Source organism: Leptosomus discolor, chromosome 20, assembly GCF_034619465.1.
Source record: "Leptosomus discolor isolate bLepDis1 chromosome 20, bLepDis1.hap2, whole genome shotgun sequence".
Lineage (NCBI taxonomy): Eukaryota > Metazoa > Chordata > Aves > Leptosomiformes > Leptosomidae > Leptosomus > Leptosomus discolor.
The window spans coordinates 6,053,277-6,067,345 of record NC_141410.1 but is presented as its reverse complement, the minus strand read 5'-3'; the positions used below and the strand labels follow the sequence as shown (position 1 = coordinate 6,067,345).

At 46.6% G+C, this 14,069-nt stretch overlaps 1 protein-coding gene across 1 annotated transcript; it reads right to left on the bottom strand.

Annotated features, from left to right (window-relative positions):
• Nucleotides 1–2,668: 2,668 nt before the first annotated feature.
• Nucleotides 2,669–13,606, bottom strand: MASP2 (MBL associated serine protease 2). Its single transcript, XM_086476034.1, has 5 exons — nt 13,602–13,606; nt 13,106–13,325; nt 11,556–11,733; nt 11,174–11,305; nt 2,669–2,775 (listed from the first exon to the last, which is right to left on the bottom strand). Exons 1-5 carry the CDS (start codon nt 13,604–13,606, stop codon nt 2,669–2,671), a joined length of 642 nt encoding a protein of 213 aa, XP_086332160.1.
• Nucleotides 13,607–14,069: the final 463 nt, after the last annotated feature.

Sequence of the window (14,069 nt, the reverse complement as noted above, 5' to 3'; positions counted from 1 at the left end):
GCATTCTCCAAAAGAAGAGCTGGAATAAACTGAAGGTTCAGCTTTTTACTCTTTTCAAGGGGAACTCAACTGTTTCCAGCGTTACTGTGCAATGCCAGCAGCAATGGGGAGCCTCAGGCAAGGCCAAGGCACGTTACAATAGTGACCAGTTTAACAGGTACGTAGTGGGTCAGTATTAATAACCGCAGGCTGTGCCAGTCACGCTGTGGTTATCAGGACAGTTTCAGTTCTGTTACTGCTCCTCCCTGTTCAACAGCAATTGTCGCACTTGCCATTTGGAGTACAGAGTAACACCAAGGTGGTAAGTTCCAGGGAACACTCCACAATGAAGCGGTTCTGCCTCATCACCTTAAAGGTACCAAAAGAAAATGTAAGCCAGCCACGCCACTACACCTGCGACTTAACTCTTCACTCAACAAGGAACAGCCCAGCATCTGTGGTGCACCACAGGCTGGTGTTCAGGAACAAGCAGCCCCCGGCTACAGGAAACGCTCCCAAGTTCCAACGCTGGTGCACGTCCTTCAGCACTGACCCCCGCACAGTTCAGGATTTTGCAGTAACTGCTAATTCCAACTATTCTGTACGTTCACGCGCTCCCTGGGTCGCGGACAGGAGGGGTTATTTCTCCCTTGGAGTTTTCCCAGTATCTATCATCACTGCATATATATTTACCCGCACCTCACAGGGGCAAGGAAAAGAACAACAAAACAGAACAGCTGGGCATCATTTTAAAGCAACACAGAAGTGACACGGCAGGCACTGTTAGATGTGGTATTTTACCTCTCCTTTGAGTTTACTGCAGGCTCAGGAGAAGGCAATGTTGCATCGCTTACCCGCCCCCAGCTATTCACAGGACCTGATACTACTAAAAGCCACTAACTGGGAATGGCAAGAACGTGTTAAGCTCCCAGCTGTTACTGAATGAAGCTTACCTGGGGTACCTTTCCCTGTGCTGAGGTACATGTCCTTAAAAATGCAAATAACACTTCCCGGAGTTAACAGCCTTTGTCTTGTGCCTCAGAAAGGTTCTGCTGACCTTTACGGGCCTGTCTGTGCGCGGCAGAGCCATTCACCCCACCCCATCAGAACCAAGAGCCACTGAGTCCGGTGGTTAGGACCTACCGTTATCACCAGCCTCCACGGGGGGAAGGGGGCTCCACACTGGAACGGAGTTTCAGCATCGCAGGTGACGTCTCAGGCCCGTAACGTACGTAACGGCACTGCTGGCTACGTCCACAGGCTGACCGCAGCCAACAACTAAAGCAGCCCAAGCACGTATCGATGAGCAAAGGCAGAGCACTGGAAGGGCCAACCTAATCCAACAGGATTCAACAGTGATCACCAGGGAACGGCACAAGGCCTCGAGGTAACAGAAGAGGAAATACTGGTGAAGGTTCTGCACGCACAGCGGGGCAGGCAGGCATGAGACTCCACGGCTGCGAGCTGGAACGGTTTTAGTACAGTCCGTGGTTTCCTCAAAAAATCCGCACTCCTGTCCATTAGACTAAGCTGTGACTGTGCAAGACTCACACTGCACACCATGTACGCAGGGAACCGACACATTCGTTAATGAATACAGACTAATTAAGGACCGATTGTACCAGTACTCTACGAGTACAGGCACTGTATTCTGCTATGATGATGACACTTTTGCTAGTTACATAAAACTGCTGGGAGACTGTACGCTATTTCAAAGGACACTACCACAACTTTTTTTTTACCTTTTTTTTTGTTTTTTAAATAACCATCAATGCTTTTTAGAGATCTTAACGGCAGAAATTGAAACATCTTCCAACTTACAAATGCAAAATGCACCTTGACAAGAAATAGAACAGTTACCAAGCAGAATAAAGTGTTTCTCATACTGCAATTTCTATCATTGCCTTTACAAAACCAGTGTTTTAAATATAAACATTCACACAGAAATGTTTCAAATTCACAAATATTAGCACCAACTTACTGATGTGCTTTGCCATTGGTTTGTTCCCAGAAGCATCCTTCTGACGTTCCTCTACAAAAGGCTTCACAACATCTTAATTCTCCAAGAAGCATGAACAGAAATAAAAGGTCAAATTCATTCCGCATTAAACAGGGTTAATGACAGAAAACCAACATCAGTTACACATTTATTTGCTCATCCCTAGGGTGAAAACCAATAATTAGATTTTTATTTGCTTAAAATGCCTTTATAAATGCACTGCTTTGCTGCGCTACTTTCAGAGCAGGACAAGGTACGTAGCTCTTACCCCATCCTTGGACGCATCTAAATGCGGTGCTAATAAAGGCCACGGTGGATGGCTGTGAACGCGAGGGAGAGCGACCCTTTCGGGATTCTGGAGGCTCATTTGCATTTGTGGCATACCAGTGCCACCACTTACACCTGCCTTGTCACCAGCAAGGATGGCACAGGCTGCTCAGCACACTCCAAGGGCAACACGGAACGCAGCCTTCATTTATCCATTTCCACACCCCCCAGCTTTCCCACTGTCTGCGTTGAACACTAACCCTCAGATCAGTTCAGTTGTTCTGGGTTTATATAACCAGTAAACAGTAAATGTGGGCAACTACCAAATCAGACAGACTACAAGATAACTGTTGTCAGCCTGTGCCCTCCTCAAACACAGTCACCTAACTGTGCTGTCAAGACTTTGCTGTAAGCATTCACGGACTAGAGTATCTTTCCAAACTGCCCGCTGGGAAGCAGGATGTTACCAAGCTGTAAGTCTGAAATGTGGCACTCGGCAGGAATGACAAAGTATTCCAGTTTTAACTTCCCTGGAGAGATGTAGCAACAAATGAAAGAACATTAAAAATTCTCGCTACACTGATCTTGTGAAATCTTTCATAAAATAATTCTTTTCTTCCAACATCATTACAAGCAAATCTCTAAGGAGCAGCGTTCAAAGAGCATCAGCACGGGCATACGCACACAGCAACGTAGACCTTTGGGGGGTACCAAAGAAAGGACAAGTGCACTGAATACACCTCATAATCACAGCGCTGAGCAACAGAAACTGCTAGTAACGAAAGGCACCTACATCTTTGATCCCTGAGGAATCGGGTCCAACAGGGCTGACAGTGCCATGGTTCACCCGCTTCAAGGAGCAGCCACCCCATGTCACACAGAGAGCACAGTGGTCACCCACAACGCATCGCGCTTGCACTGGTGCGATGTGACCATGGGGTGGTGCTTCAGGACTGGGACACGGCAAACCTGCAGAGGATCAGAAAACAGAATATTCCCCTTAAAAGTGAATTCACTACTTACTGCTAAAGGTTCTTAGGGGAAAACCCCACCCTTTCTCTGCCCTTTCACTCACATGGACACAGAACCACGATTACTGAGGATAAATGTAAAGCCTGCCTGCCTGCGATGCTCTCACTCCAAAGGTGTGCAGGGACCTGCACCCAGCCAGCCCACACTGACAGGACCAGCCCAGTACGTCTGTTGCCTAAGCACGTACTGTAACTCTTGACAAGCTGGGAAAATTGTTCCCTAAAATAAAATCATATGCCTGCACCCAAGCTAACTGTAAGGTCAGCTGGAATTCTGGAGTTCTTTTAAAACTTCATTTCAGCACAAACCTAGTAGCTACGCTGTTTAAAAAGCACACTACGGAAAACTGAGCATGACACCACTGTTTCACAGCACCACTATCTGGTCACTGTTCAGGCCTTTCCAGACTGAACTCCTGGGAACAGTCTGGATCCGAGAACTAACAGAGGTCTCCTACCCACCTGCTGCTGTGCACTTTATCTTCCACCCAGTGTGTGCTCCTGAGACATCAGTTATGCAAGTAACATTCACAACCCCAGCCTGTGTCTCCATTTTTGCAGGCAAAGTCTTTCCACAGAATGGGCCAAACTGCTTTTTGGGTGTTTCAACCTGAAAAGAAGGAGAGAAGGCAAACAAACTGTCTTTACTCCTTCCCTCATGAGGTTTATGCAAGCACAAACTGATTTTAATACACTGAATCCCTGAACTTGAATGGCCCTTTCTTGCAAAGTTTAAAAAACCAGGTGGTTAGAGCAAGGGTTCCTCACTCTGGTAACTCCCAGCACGCCTTTTCTCCAAGCATCCCAAGTGCTATGAATTCCTGGGAAGCAAACACTGGGTCCACTTTATAGATAAGCAAACTGAATGCAAAAGATTTCACTGACTCCCCTGGCATCACTGACATGCGGTATGGGCAGAGGTTGTGATGAAATCTGCCAAATCAGGACACACACATGGGCTTGGTTTTGGTTTTGCTGAATTACTAAAAAAGGAAGGTGCTGAAAGAAAAAAAAAAACAACAAAATACAAACCAAAACCAACCAAACCAAACCTGAAGGAATGAGAAGAAGAAAAGAACAAGGAGAGACACAGGGAAATGAAACTGTAAATTAACATGGAGAAACACAGGATGAAGAAGATGCAGTAAAGGAACTGGGCCTGTCTCACAAAAGCTGTGACGAAATGCAGTAAGTTCAGCCCTACTGGGTAAAGCTAGTGGATGGATCTTTTTCTGCACTAGTTTATCCCTTCGAGAAAATTTCAGAGCCACACATCTAACCACCGACGAAACGAGGCTAGTCCCACACATTTCACCAGGGGGCACTCGTCACTGTTGAGAAAACTGCCCCCTCCCTCCTTCTCTCTCTCTCTGTTGTGGCAGGACCGGTGCCTGCCCAGATCATGAGCACTACCCAGCACTCCTGCCTCAGACGAGGTGCAGGGACGGATACCGGGAAAGCACCACTTCGGAGTCATGGGGCTGTAGGTCAGAAATAAGTGTGATAGCTGGAAGCTCATCAGAAACGTTCCGAGGTGTTAAATTTGCAGCTTGTCTGCTGCACCGGAGTGTAGGACAGAGCGGTAGATAGCTATCAGCTCCTCAATTCCAGAAGCCTGTGAATGCAGCTCTTTAATGCCTTTGCTGCCAGACATTTAGAATGTAATTGTACTCTCTGAGCAAAACCAGCTGTGCCTCTTGCCGACACAATTGGAGCCACAAATACTCCCTGCTGAAGAGAAGCAAGAAGGAACAGCCACAAGTGCCCCGAGGATCTCTGCTTGTTGACAGCATCTGATCACTGTGAAGTGGTGCTTTGATCAGCTGGGAACAAAGGCTTTATGATGCCCTGCAAAAGCTGTATGAGCAATCCTTTAATTGATGAGGAATGCTGGACCGGCTGATAACACCGGCATATTTTTGCACCACTGTGACACGAATTAATTGTAAGAGGGAAATTGTTTGACTTTGAATTGTATCCTCAAACACACCGTGCTAACCTCCACCAACAAAACCGCCCGTATCCAGTCATTAATTACAGATTATCACCTAAAATAGACCATACAGTTTAAGGTTGCCATCTTAATGGAAGGGGGCCAAGTTGTGAATGAGAAAATGAACATTATCGTCCATTAACTAACCATGGATTTTGTTAGCCAAGATTCTAAGCTCCTTGTACTTCAGAGAAACTTGCTTCCACCCTACACCTAGGCAACAGCCCAGCTGCTACAGGCAGTATTCAGATACAAGTGTTTACTTGGAAAGCAAAGCAGGAATGGGTTAAAGGATAATCTTTCTGGTTTATGTTTGTGTGGCTCTTAGCACAGCTACAATACCACCACACAAGTAATGATGCACTCGGGTACCAAGTGTTTCTTTTAGCACAAGCTGTAATTTCAGAACAATCTTTCTCCATCCATCTTCCCAGGAAGTTATGAGCAGCTGCTTTTATTTGACATAAACCTATCCATCACCACGGTGACTGAGCATCTCTGTGTGTTCTGCTCTGAGTTCACTGCGCTAGGTTTTCAAACACAGCTGACAAATACACACAGTAAACCAGTTAATAAATACCTAGAAATGCCTATTCTGTTAAAACTGAACACTCTCCTAATTTTTACATCCTGTTTGAAATTTCTTGGTCCAAAGAAGTGGAGAAAGCTTGACTAACTTACCTGGAGGATCTGGCTGCCTCTGAATCTAGCCTACCAGCACACCGCTTTGCACCAACAGAAATCAGTTGAGCTACAATGGGAATTAAATCCTCTTCTTTCACGCTATACTTGCAGAGGATTATCAGCAAGTGGGTTTTTTCCTCAACTGTTATTACCTCATTCTTCCCAGCTAAATGCATGTTTCTGTAATCCCACTGATTGTACCTCAAACTACAGAAGCATTTGATGCCTGTGTAAGAATAAAGCATGTTTTCCAGCACACTCTCCTGAGCTGCTGCAGGTGCTGCTTAAAACACTGCCAGTAACGCAGAGTTCACTGCCTCTCCCCAGGCTTTAGGGTCCCACTCTAATGCTTCCTTCCACCGGCTGCAAGCCCACGTTAAGAAACATCCTAAAACCTGCTTGATATGCAGCTTTAGCAGTACACTGCTCACAGCCATGTAAGCGCAAAGAAAGCCGCTTCTCTTAAAAACTGAAATTTCCTCATGCTGTTAATATCTGTTCCAGCTCTACAGCCCCTACAGGAGTAGTCTGGAGGCAATTACAGGACGAGATAGGAATGAAAACATGAAATCCTTGGGTGTGAAAAAACTCTCAGCGGGAAGTCTTACCCTAAGCATACAAGCCACAATATAATGAGCACTATCTTTACACCCCTAACTCCCTACTGAAATCATTAAGAAGTCAGAATCTCAAATCTTCTGCTAGTTCTGCATCAGAATCCTTTCCTATTACCTACAAAACCACTTTTCCCCAGGCATGGGGTCTACTGTGTAAAGAAGGGATACTCAGGTTGGTAAGGTTAAATTCTCGCTTGTAAGAGGCTCAAAGCTAGGAGGCAGCAACACCTTGGCTTCTACTTACCGTAATGATCATGTCATCTTTCCTTAAAGTATGTTTAAAGGAACGTCATCAGACTAAAGCTCAGCATAAAAACATGTAAAAGAGAAACAAGAAGAGAGAAGACCACTGTGTGGTAACACACACACATATGCATGTAAACCAAACACTATCGTTTCCGAAGGCTGTTTACTTTCTCTAGTAGTAAAAGGGCAAAGGGACACACGATGAAATTAAAGGCCAGAGAACACGAATCTGATATAAAAACAGGATTAAGAAATAGCATACAATTAATCTGTGCAACATGTTGTCATATGAAATCTAAGGCAAACTTGTACACACTAATGACCTGAGTTCAGCTGAAGCCAAGCAGCATATAGATGACACAGGATCTATTGCGCAGGATCACGCTTCTGTATTGCAGTGCACTTTAAAAAAATCACTTACTGAACTGTGTCTCCCACTGAAGCATAAGATGCTGGCCAGTATCAAAGGCAGACTGGACTCAAGGGATCCTTAGCCCGGATCCATTCTAGCAATGCATATTCCAGGATTGCTCTGAGCTGCCCAGGTGCTGGTGGAGAGGCTCTTCAGGGCAGTGCTTGCTCTGTGTTCACGCAGCAAACAGCACCACGCCGCTCTGCGCAGAGCTGGGATCTCTGTATGCTGTTCTAGCACAAACAAGAACAGTGCCCCATTAATACCCCAGTAATTCAGAAAACTGGCCTTCACCTTGTTTTGAACAACTTAAGAAGGAGAAAGGTAAGAGAATAATAGTTCTTCACCCTTCAGATCTCCTTTAAACTCAGTTTCCTAATTTTGATGTCAGATTTTTATAATACAGTTTGGAAAAACGTGGGTTATCACCAATAACCTCGCTTGATTTTTGCTCACACAAGTAGCCAAAATTAGCTGACCCAACAGAAGATATTCTGCTAGTCCAAGGGAATTTGCAGCTTGAAGATGAAAAGGCTTAGACTGGACCTTACTTTTCTCCTAATATCTCCTGGATGTGGCCACTGGGAGTTCCCTTTGTCAGGGCAGTGTTTTTTTTCTGTCAGTCTGCAAGCAAGAAAGTCATAAACTAGCCAGCACAAAAAGGATCAAATAATTTTTTAACATCTGCCAGCAGAAATGCTGTCCCTCGACTTCTCAGTCCAAGCTTTAGAGCTGTCCAGAGAGTGCTCTATTATGCATAGGCCGTATTTTTATTACAATCACAGTGAGCTGTTTGCCAGAGGCTTGAACTCTGACAAATGACCCCCTCAAAACTTGCAAGTCCATTGTCACTGGCTCATTAGGTCTCCAATGAAAGACGGGTCATAAATTGTATCACCGAGCCATGACAAAATTTCAGGCTGCTTTGATCACAATTCACCGTGGCCATGAAACAGCTTCTGAGCAAGATTAACCACAGCAGAAGCAAGCCTTGGTAAGTGCTTGCACAGCCACTCGACCCCCAGACCACTTCTCTGCAGCACCCACCTTCTACGACACTTACTAAGCACCTTCCCAGTAAGTCAAGGCAGTGATGTTACCTCTCATTTTGCAGATGGATGTTCAAAGCTGGTATCAAGTGACTTGCCCAAGGTAACACAGAAGTCTGCAAATGCAGTGACCTGAAATGAGTCAAGTGTCTCATCCAGAAGACCCTCCATCCCCTCCCATGCTCACTTGGAAGACGGTTCCTCCCCTGCTTCCTCCAGGCACTAGAGTAGAGAAAGGGTTGGAGAAACTGAGACTCATCAACTACCATGAAAAGCAATTCCTCTAAATTGCAGAAATAAGAAAATGCTGATCAACTAATACTCCTTAACCCCTCAAGCTTTTTAAGCAAAGCCTTGTTTTATGTTCAGTAGTTCACCTACAGCTGCTCAGCTCCCACTTGTCAACCTCTTGCAAGAATCACCATGTTTCCTCCACAGAGTTGGGGAGCTATAGTCACCAAGAAGTACAGAGCACAGCATTTCTCCAACATGTTTCAAGGAGATGGTCCCTGCCCAAAGAGGGTACAGTCTAAGAGGACAATAAATGGGTATTAATGTGGAGCAGTGAGAAGAACTGTGAGGGATGGAGACAGTATCAATCAACATCTCGAGCAACTGCACTGAAGAACAGCATTCCTTGTGTTGCATCTGTTGTGGGGAGGGCACTGTTGCCTGCCCTTGCATGAGGGCAAGACAACTAAGCTGCCCTGGTGACATTCATATTACTTTACCAAACTCCTGGAACTCTGCGGCTTTGCTCACCAGAACACATTTCAGCCAGAAGGTTAGGTTCCCAATGGGAGATTTGGCCAGAGACACAAAATTTGGATTAAAAAAAAAAAAAAAGTCAAACCTTTCCGAAGAGTGAATGGGCTCTGCATAGAAATAGTTTCAATCCACAAGCCCAGGTGCAGACAAGAGCATATCTAAAAGTAACATTAAGGAACAAATGTGTGGTTCTGGTCTTGTGGCAATTTAAGAACTATGGAAGGTCAAGCAACAAGAGCTGGACAAGAAATTCAAAAGTCTTCGGGCAGTTGTGCAGCTGAGGGGCCTTTCACAGTGATTTCTCTCTTATCATCTCCTGCCTTATCTACCTTCTTTTTTTTGCTTCTGACACATGGGAAATACAAGAAAATGAACGCCCCAGAGGCTGTCATCAGCTTTCAACACGGAACAGCCTCTTTATTGTCTGCAGGAGGCAGGTCTGAAAGGCAAGGAACCAAGCCATACAAGTCACCGAGCAAGAGAAGGCTGCAGCCCCTGGACGGACTGCAACAGGCAGGTCAGGAAGGAGGGCAAACCAGCTCTTCCCAGCACATCTGTCCCCATCTCTGCCTAAGCGAGGAGACGCTTAATTATCTCATGCTGGAAAATAAAAGCAGAAAAAAAAGAGCCTGTCAGTATCAGCCTGCTCAGACATGAGCCCAAAAGTTGAAGGGGCAGCTTTTGCCCTCATCTCATGAAGGCGATCTGCAGAGACCTTTGCTTTGCAGCCCAGCCCAGTGGCTGAGGCAGCTTCAGCACTTGCCTCTAAAACGTGAACGGGTTCCAGCACCACGGCAATTCCCAATGGGCACGTCTGCACCCATCAGGGTAGCGCAGCCCTTCGACACTGCTGCTAAGCTCCCTCTACTAGCGTGATGTTCAGGGGCGTAAGTGTGCACACATGAATGGTCACCACGAAGCTGCTAGTTCACAGCTATTCATTTTGCACCTTCACATTAAGAACAGGCACATGCTTTATAGCGTAAGTAAACCCACACACTTGTGCTAAAAGCCATCACTTTAGGAAGGGGAGGTTGAATGAATAGGTCTGTTCCAATACACTGGAGATATGAGGAGTTTGACTCTCGAATCAGACCCACGCAGCCATGGCTGGAGAGAGTTTGTCATAGGCTGGAGTTGGGAAGCTAAATGCCAAGGTGGCCTTAAGCACTGGGAGTTGGATCCAGTTCTGCATTTCAGCACTGGGGAGCTCAAAGAAACTATCTTCCCACCTATGACAGTACTTAGTGAGCAGTATGTTTGCTGGCTCTTCCCAGACAGGATTCAGCTCCAGGTGGGTGAAGCTGCACCCACAAAGGATGAATCTGACACCACGTGGACGCACACGTTGCACCGCAAAGGGAATCCTGAGGTGCCGATCACTGCACTGATTCAGACAGACACCTCGCTGCCTGACGACACGTAAGCTTTCCCTAGTTGTGAACCAACAAGCCGAGCCAGGCAGAAGTCAGCCAGGTAACCCTCACGCTGTACACCCTTCTGAACAAGAGGGCTGTGCCTGGCCTTGTCTCCCATTTAACGAGCGGATCATTGTAACTGGTGTCAGTGATACGTGGATCATGTTGCTTCTTGGCCTGCGTCCTTCCAGGGAGAGGAAGCAAACTATTTCTCCACTAGATTTTGCAACTTAATTGTTAAGTTTCCTACAACACATCTACTAACTTGGGTCCAGAATACTCAGTATCTCAGTACCCAGGAAGCAAGACATACTCAGTTTTGCAAGGCTCGTTGCACTGGCAGCCATGAAGACCGGAATTGTCTGCAGTGGCAAGTGTTAAAACACTTTCTTGCTTCTCCAGTCAATCTGTCTGAAGCTAAACACAGGTGGATGGTGCCGAAGGAGGAACCAAAACCAACTGCCACTGCACCATTTTACTGCGACACCATACTGCTGTCCCCAACGGCAGCAATGAGCCCACAGCCATTCTGCAAACCAGGAGCTCTGCTCACGGCCCTGACTAATCCCCTGTACTTTCTTCCAGCTGCACAGGGAATACTGAAAACAACAACAAAAACCCCGCAACTTTCATCTCGATGCTAGTGTCAGGATTGGATTTAAGTGGGTGCTGTAGGTAGGGAAGTATCTCCCGACCTAGCAAGAGCTCACCTGTGCACGTCCTCTTATTTTCATGCAGCGTGTAGCCAATCCGACAGCTGCAATAGTAGCCCCCCACGTAGTTGTGACAGTGATGATTGCAGAGGGGTTCACCATCAAACAGCTGTCTGCACTCATCAATATCTAATGGGTGAAGCACAGAATTAGGCAACCAACACCCTTCAACAACACATTGTCTTAGTCTGAGCCACTCGGTGTTTTGTGAGGTCAGCTCGTTTGCCTTTGCTTGCTGTGCCCTTCTGCATCTGCCTCCGTACAATGAGGCCGCCTTCTCCCACCTCACACCAGCAGCCACCGTCTATGAGAGCACAGGGAAGCACCAACCCCACCAGAGCTGTGTCTCTTTGATCCACAAGAGGGGCTGGTCTCTTACCTTCAGCGGCATAAAAGGCCTCAAAGCCTGTGAATGGTTTCTCATTGGAGTAATCAGACCGAAACACTACCATGAGGTTGTTGTCAACAGAGACGTATGTCTTGTTGCCCGGAGCCTCCTCAGTGTCTGTACTGTCTTTGCCACACAGCGTAGCCAAGGTCCTCCCACCAGAGCTCAGCTGCAAAATAGGCAGACAAATCTACCAGATGAGCTCAGAGCTTTGCTCTTCCCAACCTGCTGCCACGGCTTGGAAAGTGTGTGTTTAATGGTGTGAGAAAGGAGGCCTGGATGCTCTCAAAAGGTGCTTCTGGAGGTCAGTCCAGATCCAGGGACAGATAAAAGAAGATTTCCCCTGTTCTCTGTGACTTAGGCCCATATTTTTGTCTCCCTTTTTCATCTGAGAGGCCCACGTGAAGCTGCGATGCCAGCTGGGGCTATCAGCACCATGCTTTGTTTATAATGCTCTTGTTAACTCGGCACTCTCAGGGACAATCACATCTTGGTAAAGCCAGAGACAACTGAGGTAAAAGCTTTCCATGCACTGATAAATTCAAATGTGTAGTAAAAGGCCTCTCTAAGCTAGTAACTCACTTGCTCTACGATTCACTTATTGCAGTTCCAGCTCTTCATTCATCTGGTGTTTTTAATACACCAGAAATGTTCTGACACACGGGGTTCACGTTGTACATGGCAGTGACAGGACTGTGTACTACAGACCTACCAGAACTGAGTACTCTGTCCTGCCCAAAGGGAGCTACTTTAAGAACAACAGGATTTGGGGAATGGGAGCAACTTTGCCATATAAAACCGCAGCAACGAGATCTTCCTAAATGGGAACAAGGCTGCCTGACTGATTCCGAAGTACTGCTCATGCCCTGGTTTTGCACGCTCCCCGTGTATACAGCTCTCCATTTAATGTACCAGGCCCACGCAAACAACAAGATGAGTACAGAGGCAGCGTGGCCTCAAGTCAGTGACAGGGCCCCCCAGACTACAGCACATGGAGTACAAACCTCCCAGGGACAGGGCTGATGGCCCAAAAACTTCCTGAAGACAGTATCTGTTTCTTTTCCTGAGGTTGTTTCTCACATTAGCTAGCAAACACACCACAGCAAGTGTTGCAAGTGCACGTTTAGACAAGCTGACAGTATCTTGTTTAGACAATCACTTACACTTCTATGGTCTCCCATTATACACCGTGTAAAGCACTACTTTTTAATTCAAAATGCACACTGTAACTTCAGCAAAATGAAGCTCAAATGTTGTTTTGGGCAAAATTTCAAACCTTTTGCTTCACGAGAGAGGAACATCAGAATTCTCTGAGCACAAACAACTCAAGTTTCAGATGTTCCAACATGACAACCAATTCTACTTCCTGGTCCCATGGGCCTCAATAAACACATCATTTAGAAATCAGCTGAGCCTGAACTTTACTAAGAGATTACAATCAAGTGCTTGCAACAGTTATGTTGGTCCTGCATGTGCCCAGGATCACATACATACAGCTTTTAACAACTCAGCCTGCTACATGTCGCCGGCCCTACACATACCTTCACGTAATCGTATTCACACAGGTAGGACAGCTCCAGGTTGAAATGGGTGAAGTAGATGCGGACAGAATAGCCCTTGGGGACAGTAATATTCCAGATTCTCTCCTTGTGATTTGGGTAGACGTTTGGGAAGCTGGGGGATGTGATCCTCCCATACATTTTCTGCAGCACAATGCTGCTGCTTACTCCACTGTAAAGCGTAGCTAGCAAGACGAACAGCCTGTGTCAAAGGATTAACGGAGAAAGACTGAGCATCAACTCTGATCGTACCCCAAACGCCACATATCCGAACTGCCAGTCTCGATACCAAATCAGGTACCTCTCTGTTAGCTGAAATCTTTACGCCAACACCCTGATCACTTGACAATGGAAAAAATCAGGAGGTATCAGCGGAGTCATACAGCCAGACAAGATGAGAATCACACTCGTGCCTTCCAATGCCTGCGCAAAGCCGAGTGGCCAGAGGAGCTGGGGAGGCCCCTGCGACTGTACTCACCTCATTGTGCTGCCCTCTTGTTGGAGCCTGCTCTGCTCTCAGCCCTGGGGAAGGAATCTCTTCTGATGTATTTGCATTCGGGGGCGGACGTATTTATTGTGTGTGCTCTGCTGTGTTTGTCTGGATGTTGAACTCTTGATGTTTATCTCCCTTCCACCCCCTTCAGCCTGCTGAGTTCTGGGAACAGCAATTACTAAAAACCAGGCTTGTGTTCAGCGCATGAGGCCTCAGTCAACGACAGGGAGAGGCAGACAGAGATGGAGCGGATGAATTAGGAATGCTGCAGGCTCTTGGAGGGAGCCATAGTATCGCTGCTCTGCAGGAAGGCAGGCAGTGGGAGGAGGTACAAAGTGTCTGCATGGGGGAATGAGGGGAGCTGGGCAACGCTCTTTCCCTCTAACCAACTCATCTACAACTCCTATTAATGCAAACAGCATGTTACTTTACTGGAAGCACAGTTTCTTCCGT